The following is a 16,968-nucleotide window of genomic DNA, read 5'->3' as shown; positions in this document are numbered from 1 at the left end:
AGTGGGTGACTATATACGTAGTTTACCTCTTTTTTTATTCACCCAACAGATGTCACCCTGAAATGAGCGAGTAGCCAAATGTATAGCCACCGACGCGAGTAGACTAAATGTCCTACATGTGAGTTCCACATTGAAAACTGCTAAAGCGGTATTGAGCTCCATGTTTTGTGACCCTAAGAAGAGAGGTTTTAACCTTTAAGATCAGAAAAACCGCTTTTGAAAAGACTTATTGATTTTCTATAAAGTTTTCTCCAGAAAAGAAGAAGAAAAGACTTGCCTCTCTTCGTTTCACTCACTCTTCTCCATAATTAGCTTTAAAACAAGTAAGCTTTTTGTCCTTTATTATTATTTCTCCGCAAATCAATTCATGATCCCCTTTTTCGACTTTGATTTGATTTTAACACTTTTACTGTGTAATTATACCTCTTCGTCTTGATTTTATCCCTGGTTTCGACGTTGATTTGATGAGTTTAAGTGTTTAACCGGAAAAAAAATCCCTAACTATACTTACCGGAAAAAACCTAGGAATAGAGAAGAGGAATCAAATCCCTAATCGATGGGAAGAGGGAAGATCGCGATCCGACGAATAGAGAATACAACGAGCAGGCAAGTGACTTTCTCAAAGAGAAGGGTTGGGTTACTGAAAAAAGCAAGGGAATTATCCATCCTTTGCGATGCTGAAGTCGGATTGATCATCTTCTCCAACACTGCCAAGCTCTACGATTATGCCAACTCCAGGTCAGATCCATTTTCTCTTCTTCCTATTATCGTTCTTTTTTAATCATTCTATTTGTTTTACAATTTATTTATTTATTTATTTATTTATTTTCTGAGAAAATATACCAGTGTTTCAGATTTACAAAGAGATAACCATTATAATTATACTAACAATAGGGATAGAGCTAGTAATCATGTAGGACGATGAAGGTGTGCCCTCCATTGTTGTTAACATGCACGTAAAGTTTGCAAGTTTTAAGATTCAAAAAACCTTGAAGAAATTGCATGTAGGATATAAGTGGTTCATCTCCACTTAATCTTTTATTGCTTCATAAACCTAAAAACAATGGGAATCCAAACCAAAACTTTTGGTAACACAATTACACATATCCTCAATTAAAAGAGTTGCAAATGAATATAATTATACATATATTTAATGTTCATTCATGAATTGAACAAACGATATCAATGTTGCAAGATTTAATCGTGTTTTGAATAGTTACTTATTTTGTCGATGGTGTCAATTCTCAAATTTTATTTATATTTATCTCGTTCAAAAAATTTATATTATTAACATATGTGTACACACCCTCAAAAATATTTATGAATTGGTCAATATCATCAACTAAGTGAAGTGATAAATGATTTGTATTTTTTATTTCTTATATATAGATTTTGGATTTGAATATCCACGTTAATAAAAATTATTGCAATGTTTTTTTGGGCTATTACTTTGTACCTTTCATTACCTGGTACTTTATATATATATTTCATCTATCTATAAGCCTAAGTTACCTGGTACTTTAAGTTGGTTAATTTGATTAAAATTGAAGTTTAAACAATCTTAAGATGGAAAATTCTACAATACATGCCATATACAGAAATGTACCACAAATTTTAAAGGTAAATTTTTTAAATGGTCATTCAACTATACTAAAATACTCCTTTTGAACATTGAACTTTAAAAGTTACATAATATCTCATTCAATCAATCCCTCAATTGTATTACAAAATGAATATCGCATCTTTAATTATCATTAAAAGGATAACTTAACATGTTAAATTAATTAAAAAAATCTCATTCAACCCTCAATTATATATTAAATTTTATTTTGATATTTTTCAATATTTTAAAATAATAATTCTAAAAAATAAATTATATATATATATATATATATATATATATATATATATAAATTTATGATTCATATTTAAAATTATAAAAGTATTTTTTAAAAATTATAACTTTATAATTAATCTTTTAATTCATGAAATTATAATTATTATTTTAAAAAATATGAATTTATTAATTCACAAAAAATTTATAATTATTATTTTTATTTAGTTGTGGTTACATTTGAAAATTTATAATTTTTGAAATCCAATAACTTTGGTTATACAAATTAAATCATTTTTTATTAAACAATGTGATTCAATTCTTTAACCTTTTTTAGTAGTTTTAAATATAATTTTAAAAATATATTTAAAATTTTGAAAATAAATTTTGAAAATCCATATATTTAAAAATATTTTTCTAAAATTTTGGAATTATTACTTAAAATTATTGAAAAATATCAAAAATAAAATTTTAGTCACAATTGATGGAGCAAATGAGATTTTATTTATTTATTTAATATGTCACATTTGCTCTTAACGATAGTCAAGTTTCAATACTCATTTTTAATGAAATCTAAAATTTCATATTCATTTTATAATTTTTTAAAATTTGAATGACCAAAATGATCATTTTATCATAGTTTAATAACTATTTATAAATTTATACCGATATATATCGGTGTGTGGCATGTGTTGTAGACTCATCCCTCTTAAGACTAAATAATGTATATTAAAAATTAAAATTTTTGGTAATTCGGTTAACTGACCAATTTCGAACCAAATTAACTGATAATTGAAGTTTAAAAAAATCATTAACCGTTAATGGATCTAACCTAAAATTAACAAAAAAAACTTTGATTCGATTGATTAAATCGGTTATAACCAAAATTTGAACACTCATAGTTCCATCAAAAATCCAAAAAACAAATTAAAACACCATAGGAATTAAAGCGACACACTAGAATCAAGGGGAGATTCATAAGATAAAAAAGAATTATTACAAAATCAGTATAGATTTTCAATTATAAAATATTTTTAATTTATATAATTTTTTTGTTAATATTAATAAAAGTTATAAGGTTATATGAAGTAGATTGGACTTTAAACAAGCAAAATATGTTTCTGTCATCCTAGCTTGATTTGATTCTACGATGAACAATTTGGGTATGAAAATCTTAAATTTAGATATTATATGTGATATTAATATTACAAACAATATATAATTCTTTATAACGAAATAAAAATGTTTAATTTTTTATATGAATTAGAGTATCATTATTGAAAAATTCTACGGTACTAAATTCAACAATTAATATATATATATATATTATTTTTGAAATGATTACAAGATAATATCTGCTTAGAATACTCTCAATCATTTAACGATGGACATTTAAAAATCCCTGTAAGTGTTGTGCTCGAACATGAGATTTCTAGGGATATCAATCATCTCTTAACCACGAAGATTACTTGATTCATATAATATATAAATTATTTTACTTGCAGTAAAAATGAAAACTTTGTATTATATATTGAAATGATTTAAAATTTTATTACTATTAAGAGCCATTTAATTGATTGAGAATGTGATACAAATATATTGAAATGATTTATACTGATAAAGATATAAATTATGTGATGGGAAGAATTACATTAATATAACTTTTGAGTTGCAGCACCGAACCTTCGCTATACGCATCATTTCAAATATACCTGCTTGAGGTTGATGAATTGATGCATTGTTTTCTCCATCCTTCAGGAACAAGTGGAACGTGCCTTTGCATAATCATGGATGAGTATTCGATCGAGTCGAGTTAAAAGTTTCGATTTAGTCGAGTTGTCGGGTCATATTTTATAACTCAAACTTTATTTGATACTTTTTCAAGTAGAGTTGTTAGATTTTTAAAAAAAAATTAGTTGTAAATATTCATAATATTATGAAATTAATTGATTTCAATTTAAACATATATATATATATATATATATATATATATATATCATAAAAGATTGAGGGACTTGATTCAAACTTAAAAATCAATCCTAATTACTAAAAAATTTGAGTTATTAGAACTCTGTTTTATAACTCAAACCTTATTTGATTTTTTTCCAAGTTGAATTGAGTTTATAGAATTACGAGTCAAATCAATTTAAATCAATTTTTTTTAACATTGAGTCAAGCAAAAAGAAATAATATCTTTTGAATTAAATCGAATTTTGTTTACCCCTATGCATAACATCAAGTTATATCTTGTAATTTCCATTTTCCTTTTTTAACATTTATGTTCAATACATATTTGAGCATGAAAATGAAGGATTGATCCTGAAAATGCATAAAAAACTATATAAATATTTTTTTGTTACTAATTAAAAGATCTCATTTTAATTGTTAACTAAAACATACACACAAATAACATTATAATTTTTTTTTGTGTATTTATTTTATCAAGGTAGTATCACTTAACTCTTAACACTAAAGTAAAAGATAGGTGTTGTCTAAGTAATTGAAATAAAATTAAGATAAAATGATAAATACATTTTAAGATGATAAATTAGTATAAAAAGTTACCTGTATATTAGAGCAAAAAGTGTTCAAACTTGTTTTATATAACAGACTAACTTGGTATGCTGAAAATTTTCTCTATTTCCGAGATGTATTAAATGGTTGTGAAACCAATACTTTCAAAATTTTGATTTTATCACCGGTATCTTATTCATTGATCAACTATTCTAGATTTGATTTTACATAAGCCCACTATAGGATGACCCTCTTAACTCAATTTACTTCATTCGAAACGTCAAAATTCAAATTCCTGGTCTTATTTAAGGAATCTAATGTCTCATCCCACTAAACCAACTATTCGTTAGTGAAACCAATACTTTCATTTGATACATCATTATTTATTTTCAAAAATTGTTACTTCACCTTTATCTTTTGTGTCCAATTTTGCAAATATTCGTTATACTATCCATTTTTTCGCTTCAAAGTCTAAGTGATCGACCATTATCTTTTTTTAAACCAAATATAATTTTCAGTACTTTTAGAGAATATTACTCAACCTTTTATCTTTTTTGGTCAATTTCTGCAAATAGTCCTTATACAATAACTTAGACTTTGCTAAACTCTTGCAGACAAGAATTCTAACAAATTATTTTCCATCACGGGGTGGAATGTAATCAAATTATTTTTTATATAAGCAGAATTATTAACCATCTCTGTAACTGTAAATGGTAAAAGTTAAAGTTAGTTGATACTGATTTATCCAAAGCCAACTTTAAAAATTGTAAAAAAACTCACTTTCTTCACCTTTTTATTAATTGAGTTGACAAATCATGGATTTAGCGTTTGCTAAAAAATATTAGTTTCATCTTCTAAGTATTATAATCAAAGGAATAATGGAAAGACATTGTTGAGAATAGTTGATAATAATAGTTAGGTGATTTAGGTTGGTTGGGCCACACCTTGTTGATGAAGGATGGCGACAACTTAATTATGAATATAGGAAGGAAAGAAAGCAACCTGCAGCAAGTGAATAGCTACAAAGAGATGGGTTAGGTAGGTAGATGTAATGGTTGAAGGGCGGGTTAGAAAGTTAATTAAGAAAAGAATGAAATGATGAAAGAGTGGGCTGTTTTGATGATGTTTAGGCGTGGTGATGGGCTAACAATAGAAGGATGGTTTGATGATGATAATATCGTAAAGAAGACTCATGGAAGAACATAGGTTATATGAAGCCTAAACCCGAACCTTATGTTGCTTCTTTAAGGGGTAGTAACAAGGACTTGGACTCGTTATCTATGAAGAGATAGGAAACACAATGATTAAGGTGGAAATAAGAAGGGTTGACACCACAAGTATTACTACTTGATAAGTCGATAAAGTCACAAAGGACTATAAAGAGAGAAAAATATCACAAAGGTATATTGATGCAAAGGGATGATTACAAAAGCCAAATGAATTGGTTATATATAGGAAATGGAAAGGCATAGTTGTATGGTTACATGGTGGTTCGACTAGCCCTTGTTTCCTTTGATAAAGTACATGTTTTTTAATGAAAAACTATGGTGATGTTTCAGCCAAAATGAGAAGGCACAAGATGTGGTCGAATGGTGATGATGTTGTTTTATTTTGGAGCCTAGATGGGGAGACATAAGTCTTGGCTGAATGGTGAGGACTTGGATGCATTTGGCGCCTAAAGGAGTCACATGGTGTAGGCTTGCACATGATTTCTTTCTTGATGTCACATGACCTTCCACGCCTAGTATGATGAGAATAGGTTCGACCATGGTGCTTGCTTGGCACATGACGTATTCTAGATGCTTAGGTGAGTGCTTAGGTAGCTAGCTAGGTGAGTTGTAACTAGGTAGACTCAAGCTAGCTAGCTAGTGACACTCTAACTACTCAACTACCACCTCAACTACTTAGTCCTTAGCTCCCTCCCAGCTACATTTAGGTCACATTCAGCTCCTTCAGCTATTATCCTTTAGTTACATTTGGTGTAAGCTAGCTTCCTTCAGTCCTCAGCTCAACTACTTAGTCCTCAGTTCCCTTCCATCTACATTTAGGTCCCATTCAGCTCCTTCAGCTATCATCTTTATGCTTTTAGGTTTCTCCAGCTAAAGTGAGCTTTTATTCATTTCCTTTAGCTAAACATGAGCTGCCATGCTTTGAGTTTCTTTTCACCAAGCTTCCAAAGAAAACCTTAATATTACTTACACCTGTATGAATCATGAAAACAATAAATTAGATATAAATGAACTATGAAATGTAAGGAGTTCATGTTTTCGTCTATGTTATGAAGTAAATGAGGGAGGAATGAATATGAAAACATAACATATGCATAATATAAACTAAGTATAAAGATGTTGAGTTAATAACATGCTATGTAACTTAAGTGATATGCATGATGTAAGGACTAAAGTATATGAACAATAAACCTAACATAATATGCACATAGTAAAATATAATAACATAACAATATATGACAGGTTTTCCATCCTTATCAATGTAAATAATGAAAGATAAAGTAGAAGTATGTAAAAATAATGAATATAAGAATGTGAGAGGTTTGTAAAAGATCCCTAGACTTCCATCCTTGTGAAGAAAGATGAAAGAATGAAGCAGATAAATAAGTGCTTGAACATAATCATATCATTAGGGTACACGTGTATTATTCTGGTTGTGTAAGAATATTAGGTTGTTAGCTATGTAGTTAGTTTGTTAAGCTAATTAACATTAATTGTTGTCAACTACATGGAATGTTGAGTGTTATAAAAGCAATGTGTTATTCCCTCGAATGAGATAAGTTTTCCCTGTGAATAAAGAAATGTACTATTCATTACTTACCTTATGGTTATTAAGGTTTTCCCTTTGATATTTCAACATGGTATCAGAACATGAAACCTCATATAAGATACTCATGAGTTTCATAGTATCATGGGAGCGTTGCTTTATACCTGTCACACAAGACCATATATTGTTTTTAGTGTAAACAAGGTGACATAACTTATGCATACTTCACGTGAGTTACATCTTCTAGTTTTCAAACGAATTCAAAGATATTTGGCAAGTACACTGAACTATGGTTCTTTAGTTTTCATCAGAAGCGTCTGAGGCTTGCATAGTATCTTTTGTACATGTTGATTGGACACAGAGTGTGGATAATCAAAGGTCCATATTTGATCACTGTGTGTTTATAAGTAACGAAATGGTTACGTGGAGGTCGAAGAAATAAAAGGTGGTTTTTAGGTCAACCATGGAGGCGAAGTATAGAAGCATAGCAGATGTGGTAATTGAAGTAACTTGGGTTGGTGCCTTGTTAATGGATCTGGGTGTACCATAAAACAAGTAATCAGTTATTTGATATGATAATACCAATTTGATCGCCTTGAGTACACATCCAGTTTATCGTGCACAGTCAAAACACGTGTATCTAGACGTCTATTTTATCTGAGAAAAAGGTTGCAACCAATCAACTTTGTGTCAATTATGTTCTAGAATATCATCAAGTTACTGATGGGCTAACCATACCGTTTCCCAAGACTTACTTTGAAGTTTTTCGAGAAAATATTAACATTTGTTTGTTTGAAGAAGAAGAATAAGGAAAAAGCAGGGAGAATGTTGAGAGTAGTTAAAGTCAAACTATATCTGGTTAGGCAGTTAGATTCATGTTGCTAAATGGTTAGTTAGTTAATCTGTAGCAATAGTTCTGTGGTAGTTAGGCTAGCTCTCTTTTGAGTCTTTAAATAGCTACCTTTACTATGTAATTATAAGCTTCTGTAATATTTAAGTTTACACATTTTCTGTACTTTCCTACAATAATTAACCTGGTATCATTCACCATCAGATCTTGAAACGGTTTTGTTGTGCGTTGGTTGTTCTCTTCTTTTTCCTTGCTTCTTGGGTTATGGTTTCTTTGATATTTTTAGTTCGATCATGGTTCAATCTGCGTCGATGTCAAATATAGCTGAGGATGAGCAGTTCACAGATACTAGCTCGCACACTTTTATTAACAAAAGGATCAACGTGTGTTTGACATATTCAAACTATCTTTTATGAAAACAACAAGTGACACTCACGATCCGAGGGCTTGAACTTGAAGAATTTCTTAATGAATCCATGGTGGTTCAGTTGAAGTTGGTTATTAACGATACTGGTGAGCAAACTATCAACCCAGCTTATTTGTGTTATGTCAAGCAAGATAACTCTTTGGCTTCTTGGATTCTTTCAATCGTGAGTCCGAACATTCTTTCCTAGTTGGTTGGTGTTAAATCAACAACAACAATATGGAGTGCTATCACCAGGTTGTACTCCAAGCTTTCTACTACAAAGATTATGGCCCTGCGTTGTCGTCTTAGTTCAATGAAGAAAGGCTCCCAATCCATGAGAGATTACACCGTGGCCATTAAAGAAATATGTGATATTCTAGGTATACATGGTAGTCATATTTATGATATTGACCATATAGCTACTATTCTTAATGGTATACCTGTTGAATATGAGCCAACTGTTGATGCTATCATTGCGAACAAAGAACCCTTTGCCCTGGACAACATGATATCAATCCTTATTGATGTTCAATAACATCTTTATGACTCATCTCATTTTCCAATAAGGGTAAACTTCACTCGTTATGACTCCAATCAAATCTCTGATGGTCAACACTACAAGCATCGTGGGGGTTCTAAACCTAACAATAATACTGGAAAAAAATACAAGAGCAAACCCAAGCAACAATGCCAACTCTATGGGAATATAGGTCATCTTGTTGACAGGTGTTGGCATAGGTTTGATCAGAATTTTAAGGAAGTAACTGCTCAACAAAATTCTTCAACTTCTGAAGTGCAGGCCAATTTTTATTCATGTTTTCCTCATGTGTATGATTGCCATTACACTCATTTTGTAAGCACAAATACAGGTGATGGAGGCTCGTTTGACATGGATCCAAATGACAATGTTTAAGTCAATGCTTTAATGGTTGATGGTACTTTGGGCTATGCTAAATGGTTCCTTAATTCAGGAGCCACACATCACGTGACTGGTACTTCCTCCACAATCACAAGCAAACAAGTGTACACTGACAGTGGTAAGGTTCATTTAGGGGATGGTTCAACTGCTTCAATTACTCATATTGGTCAAAATGTTTTTCAAACTTCTTCTAGAGACCTTTTGCTTGATTAGACACTATATCTTCCAAACAAAAATAAGAATCTTTTTTCAGTTTCAAAGTTTACTCAAGATAATTCAGTTAACTTTAAGTTTCATGCAAATATTTGCTATGTTAAGGATGAAAGTACATGAGTTGTGCTGATGGAAGGAAGACTTGCTGGAGGATTGTATATCTTTGACGGTCAAGTTATGAAAGAAACAACAGCAGTTCATAACACTGTCGTCAAAGATACTAGTGAGTATTGGTTGTGGCATAAAAGACTAGATCATCCTGCAGCTGAGGTAGTGATGTCAACACTTAATAAACATCTAAATGTAGATAAAACTGAAGTTTGTGCAGCTTGTCAGATGGGAAAGAGTCAAGTTCTGCTATTTTGTGTGTCACAAACATTGTATAAGCGACCCTTTGATCACTCGAAGAAAGCATGCCATTTTTAAACCAAAAGTTTTTTCCATTCAGTGTAAAGATGTACCTGAAGACATTCAAGTTGCTCTAAAAGATGATGGTTGGAGGGTGGTTCTTATGGCTGAATACAACGCTCTTCTCAGTAATAACACATGGGATATTGTGAAATTACCAGTTGGGAGAAAAGCCATTGGTTGTAAATGGCTTTTTAAGGTGAAGAAAAATACAGATGGATCTGTAGAAAGATTGAAAGATCGACTAGTTGCCAAGGGGTATTATCAGATACCTGGGTATGATTTCATGGATACCTTTAGCCCTGTGATTAGGTTCTTTACAATGAATATTTTGATTTCATTGGTTGTTTCATGCAAATGAAAAATAAGGTAGGTGAATGTGAATAATGCCTTCTTAAAAGGTGACTTAAGTGAGGATGTCTACACGCAACATATTCCTGGCTTTGAAGAGCATTCCACTGATGGAGTTGTCTTGGTGTGCAAGTTAAAATAGACGTTGTATGGATTAAGACAAGCTCCAAGAAATTGGTTTCTTAAGTTACGAGAATTTTTGCTTAGCTTAGGGTTCAAGTCTTCAAGGGAAGACTCTTCGCTGTTTATTTGCCAAGATGGAAGTGAAATGGTATATATGATAGTCTATGTGGATGACATTCTCATCACAGGGAGCTCTCAGCTGGAGATCAACCAAGTAATTCATGAACTGCATGAAAAGTTCTCCTTAAAAGATCATGGACAACTTAAGTTCTTTCTTGGCATAGAGGTGCATAGATCAGACAGTGGTTTGTTTCTTTGTCAAAAGAAATTTATCACTGAATTGCTGCAAAAAAACCAAATGCTTGATGTGAATCTTGCTTCTACTCCCATGGAAACAACAACCAAGCTTAGCAAGAGTGATGGGGAAATGTTAAACGATCCACACAGTACCAAAGTGTAGTAGGGGCACTTCAATAGTTAGGGTACACATGTATTGTTCAGGTTGTGTGAGAAGATTAGGTTGTCAGTTGTTCAATTAGTCTGTTAAACTAGCTGGCATGGTTATTGTCAACTGCATGGAATCTTGAAAGTGTTACAAAAGCAATGTATTGTTCCCTCATATTCATTGTTTACCTTTTGGTTATTAGGGTTTTCCCTTGAATATTTCAACAGACTTATCCTCTTCTTCATGAAAAAAACAAAATAAACTGAAACTTTGCCATGATACAATTTGCATCACCTGCATTTTAATTTGTAAATTGTTTTATTTTGGTTCTGAATTATCATCTCTTTTGGTCAACCTTAGAACTAATACTAAAATGTCTCAAAAATATCCATTTTATTTATATAGGTCTTTCAGGAAGTTGTTTGTATATGCCACTTCCAAAGACAAACCCACTTAATCTCATTCTGGCAGTCAACTATCCCAAATAATTTACGGTCAATAGTCCACTCAAACAGGTAGAGTCCCAACTTGACGAGAACTCATCGAACGTAGTTCTTGGAAGAGTCTTAGTAAGAACACTGACTAGATGATTTTTGGAAGGAACAAAGTTGATCTTCACTACATCATTGTTGACCTTCTCGAAAATGAAATGTATTTGTCTCCACATTCTTGGTCTTATCATGGTGAACGATTCTTTGCAATGCTGATGGTAGATCAACTACCGCTTTGCAAATCAAAATGATCATTATAATTAACCTTTAACTATGTAAGAAGCCTTTGTATCCATAAACCTTCACAAATTCCAAGGACTATTGTTCAATATTCTACTTCTACACTGCTTCTAGAAACAATCGATTGTTTTTTCTTCGTCAAGTGACCAAATTACCCCAAACAAAATAGCAATAATTATTGGTCGACGTTCTCTATGTTAACTCACCAACTAGGTGTTGGTTTTTTGGCAAAGTCATACATTGGTTGTGTATAAGGAGGAGGGGAAATTCTTTTGTTATAAATACAACCCTCCTCCTCCTTAGTTAAGTATCCCACAAATATAAGCCTTCTTCACTATTAAAGGCTATTTGTACTTTTTCTCTCTTTGTAATATTTCCTCTATTAATAAAATATTATTTTAGTAGTGTTCGAGGAGGTAGGCATAATTTTGGCCTAGCCTCGTTAAATTTTGGTGTTCTCTTTAAGTCTATTTAATAGCTATTGTCGGGTATAGTTGTTGTTAATTATTGTCCTATTAAAATTACTTGTCTTGGTAGGTGTGTCTAAGGAAAGTGGATTTTAAGAGGGACCATTATGACCGCTCCTCTTTCTTGGGAATCTATATTGGGGTGATTTTTAGTACAATCGTTTTCATACTAGTTATCTAGATAATAGTTTTCAAGGTGAATTTGTTATTATTGGTAGAAATTAACCCGAATTCCACAACAATTGGTATCAGAGCTCTTGGTTTATTTTAGTATGCTCAGTGGTTGATGCTTAGGCTGATCTTCCACATCAGAAAAAATTTCCTTGGGGTAATTAATATTCCGCATTGACAACTATTAAATAAAATTTGTAGCAGAAATGGCAGACGACACAAAAACATCCGCAAGAAATGCTGTGACAAATGTTAGATTTGCAATGGAGATTTTTGATGGCACCGGTCATTTCGACATGTGGCAAAGTGAGGTTCTAGATGCCCTATTTCAGCAGGTTCTAGACATTGCTATTGAAGGAGAGAAACCAGATGATGTTGAGGAGAAAGAATGGAAGAGGATCAATAAATTGGCATGTGATACTATTCGATCGTATCTTTCTAGAGAGCAGAAGTATGCATTTTCTAAGGAAACTTCTGCAAGTAAATTGTGGAAGGCACTGGAGGAGAAATTTTTGAAGAAAAGCGGTCAGAACAAGCTCTACATGAAAAAGAGATTGTTCCGCTTCAACTATGTACCAGGTACCACTATGAATGATCACATTACTAGCTTTAATCAGCTGGTGACTGATCTGATGAATATGGACGTGACTTTTGAAGAGGAAGATCTAGCTCTAATATTGATGGGATCACTTCCTGATGAGTTTGAGTATCTTGAAACTACTCTACTTCATGGGAAGGTTGATGTGTCTCTCAGTGAAGTAACTACTGCCTTGTATTGTTATGAATTGAGAAAGAAAGACAAACAAGAAAACACAAGTGTCGAAGCAGAAGCTCTTGTTGTTAGAGGCCGTTCGAAGAGTCAGAATAAAGGAAGGAGAGGGAGATCGAAGTCAAAGTCCAGATTGAGCAAAGATGAATGTGCCTTTTGTCGAGAAAAAGGGCACTGGAAGAAAGAATGTCCCAGGCTAAAGAATAAAGGCAAACATGAGAGGGAAAAGGCTGTCTCAGAATCAAATATGGTCGAGTATGATGATGCAGATTCAGATTTCACATTCGTTTCTACGCCATCAACCAGCTGTTCCAGTTTATGGCTGTTAGATTCAGCTTGTAGCCACCATATGACCCCCAATAGAGAATGGTTCTTTGATTTTAAAGAACTAAAAGGTGGAATTGTCTACACGGTAAATAATTCTCCTCTTGATACACTTGAGATTGGTTCAATTCGCTTGAGGAATCAGGATGGATCAATCAGAACCTTAACAGGTGTCCATTATGTACCAGATTTAATGAGAAATCTCATATCTGTGGGAACCTTAGAGTTAAAAGGTTTAGAAGTGAGGGGAAAAGATGGGATTATGAGGATTATCTCCGGTGCACTGGTGATAATGAAGGGAATTCAGAAAAGAAACAATGTGTATTACTTTTTGGGTAGTACAATTGTTGGGACAGCAACAGTGACAGCTTCTACTGATATACATGAGTCAGAAGCAACCAGGTTATGGCATATGCGCTTGAGGAATGTTGGTGAAAAATCCTTGAAATTACTGATAGATGAAGGATTATTGAAGGGTGCTCGGGCTTGCAAATTAGCTTTTTGTGAGCATTGCATCAAAGGAAAGAAGACGAGGGTGAAATTTGGAACAACAATCCATGATACTAAAGGTATTTTGGATTATGTTCATTCAGATGTATAGGGGCATTCCAAGACAACTTCATTGGGAGGAACACACTATTATGTCACTTTTGTTGATGATTTTTCCCGAAGAATTTGGGTGTATACAATGAAGACAAAGGATGAGGTGCTAGGATTTTTCCTTAAATGGAAAAAGATGGTGGAGACTCAAACAGGCAAAAAATCAAACGTCTCCGTACAGAAAATGGTGGAGAGTACAAAAATGATCCATTTCTGAAAGTCTGTGAAGAAGAAGGTATTGTCAGGCACTTCACTGTCAGATTTTACACGACAACAGAATGGGGTGGCAGAGCGTATGAATCAGACATTAGTGGAGAAGGTTCAGTGTATGTTTTCTAATGTTGGGTGAGGCAAAGAATTTTGCGTTGAGGCTTTGGTCTATGCTTGTCACCTTGTCATCCGCTTACCATCGACTGCTATTGGTGGTAAAACACCATTAGAGAAATGGTTTGGAGTACCTGCTACAGATTATGATTCCTTACATGTGTTTGGTTCCACTGCATACTACCATGTTAAGGAGTCAAAGCTGGATCCAAGAGCAAAGAAGGCGATCTTTATGGGGATCACCTCTGGTGTGAAAGGTTATCGTCTTTGGTGTCCATAAACAAAGAAAATAATCTTCAGCAGGGATGTTACCTTTGATGAATCTACCATGTTGAGAAAGGTAACTTCAGAAAAATTGGAGCAGATAGATGGAACTCCCAAACAGGTGGAGTTTGAAGGAAGAAAAAATTGACCCAGCCAGTAAAGAAACTGATGTTGACTCTCCTATGGTAGAAGAAGAGTCAGATGAAGAAGAGGTTCAGACCCAAGAACCTCTACAGCAACATGAATCAATTGCACTCAGAAAGGAAAAGAGGACCATTAGACGACCTGCTTGTTATACTGATATGGTCTCTTTTGCATCACCAATTACAATTGATGATGTTCCTGCCACTTTTAATGAAGCAATCCAAAGTTCAAAACATAAAAAGTGGAGGATCGCCATGAATGAAGAAATGCAATCCCTTCAAAAGAATCAGACGTGAAAACTAGCTAGTCTTTCGAAGGGAAAGAAGATAATTGGGTGGAAGTGGGTATATGCAAAGAAAGATGGATTTCCTGACAAGAATAACATCCGTTACAAAGTAAGATTGGTGGCTAAAGGCTACGCTCAAACGGAGGGAGTTGATTATAATGAAGTATTTTCTCCAGTTGTAAAACATTCCTCCATCAGAATTTTATTGGCTTTGGTAGCGCAGTTGGATTTGGAACTAGTTCAGATGGATGTAAAAACTGCATTTTTACATGGAGACTTGGATGAGGAAATCTACATGACTCAGCCAGATGGATTCAAAGTTGCTGAAAAAGAAAACATGGTGTGCAAATTAGAAAAATCGTTGTACGGTTTGAAGCAATCTCCAAGGCAGTGGTACAAGCGATTTGACAAGTTTATGATAGGGCATAAGTACACAAGAAGCAAATATAATCATTGTGTGTATTTACGCAAGCTACAAGACATATCCTATATATATCTTCTTCTTTATGTTGATGATATGTTGATAGCTTCCAGGAGTCAGATAGAAATTGTGAAACTAAAGACTCAATTGAACAGGGAGTTTGAGATGAAGGATCTTGGTGAAGCGAAGAAGATTCTAGGCATGGAGATATCAAGGGATAAGAAATTGGGGAGGCTTTGTTTGTCTCAGAAAGAATATCTGAGGAAGGTACTAAAACGTTTTGGCATGAATGAGAAGTCAAAACCAGTTAGTACACCTCTTGCTCCTCATTTCAAGCTCGGTTCATCCATGTCACCTAAGGATGATGTAGAATGGGAATACATGTCAAAGGTTCCGTATGTAAGTGTTGTTGGTAGCTTGATGTATACAATGGTGTGTACGAGACCCGATATTTCATAGGCAGTTGGGGTTGCGAGCAGGTATATGCATGATCCTGGAAAGGAGCATTGGCAAGCTGTGAAATGGATTATGCGGTATATTCTGAACACCGTAGATGTTGGTTTAGTCTTTTAGCAGGACAAACAAGATAGTCAGTGTGTAGTTGGGTATTGTGATTCAGACTATGCAGGTGATTTGGACAAGTGTCGATCAACTACTGGTTATGTGTTTACATTTGCAATGACACCAGTCAATTGGAAGTCCACCTTATAGTCAACATTAGCTTTGTCTACTACAGAGGCAGAGTATATGACAGTTACAGAGGCTGTGAATGAGGCAATTTGGTTTCAAGGGTTGCTTGGTGAATTGGGAATGGAACAGAAGCACATCAAAGTGCAATGTGACAGTTAGAGTGCTATTCATTTAGCAAAGATCCAGGTTTACCATACAAGGACAAAGCACATCGATGTTCGATATCACTTTGTACGAGAGATTCTAGAAGAAGGTGGAGTCATAATCCAGAAGATTCGGACCACTGAGAATCTTGCTGATATGTTGACAAAAGTGGTAAATGCGGTCAAGTTTAAACATTTTTTTAGACTTGGTCAATATTGTTACAAATTGAAAGATGAATTTGCACACACTACTGAAGATTGGATTTTTTGAGAGATGTGTGTGGAATTTGCCAAGGTGGAGATTTGTTGGTTTTTTTGGCAAAGTCCCACATTGGTTATGTATAAGGAGGAGGGGAAATTCTTTTGTTATAGATAGAGCCCTCCTCCTCCTTAGTTAAGTATCCCACAAATATAAGCATTCTTCACTATTAAAGGCTATTTGTACTCTTTCTCTCTTTGTAATATTTTCTCTATTAGTGAAATATTATTTTAGTAGTGTTCGAGGCGATAGGCATAATTTTGGCCTAACCTCATTAAATTTTGGTGTTCTCTTTATGTCTATTTAATAGCTATTATCGGGTATAGTAATTGTTAATTATTGTCCTATTAAAATTACTTGTCTTGGTAGTTCTGTGTAACCCCCTTGACCTGGCCTATGCGTTTCGATTAAGTCTAGTGGATCATATTATGATTATTAAAGACATTTTCCGAAACCGTTATTCCATCAATATAAAATCACATTATAAATAACATGAAATTATAAACAAATTATACTATCAAAATCCAACTCGTAAAT

At 33.4% G+C, this 16,968-nt stretch overlaps 1 protein-coding gene across 1 annotated transcript in view; it reads left to right on the top strand.

The window, feature by feature from the left end:
• The first annotated feature begins 556 nt into the window (after positions 1 to 556).
• LOC120184447 (MADS-box transcription factor ANR1-like) overlaps positions 557 to 16,968 on the top strand; it is a 30,049-nt gene continuing 13,637 nt past the window's right edge. Inside the window, exon 1 of the mRNA XM_039188917.1 lies at positions 557 to 738. Coding sequence (XP_039044848.1) covers positions 557 to 738 — 182 coding nt within the window. The remainder of the gene's footprint in view (positions 739 to 16,968) is intronic.

Source organism: Hibiscus syriacus, unplaced genomic scaffold (assembly GCF_006381635.1).
Source record: "Hibiscus syriacus cultivar Baekdansim isolate YM2019G1 unplaced genomic scaffold, ASM638163v2 tig00112910_pilon, whole genome shotgun sequence".
Lineage (NCBI taxonomy): Eukaryota > Viridiplantae > Streptophyta > Magnoliopsida > Malvales > Malvaceae > Hibiscus > Hibiscus syriacus.
This window is presented reverse-complemented; position numbering and strand designations above follow the sequence as displayed.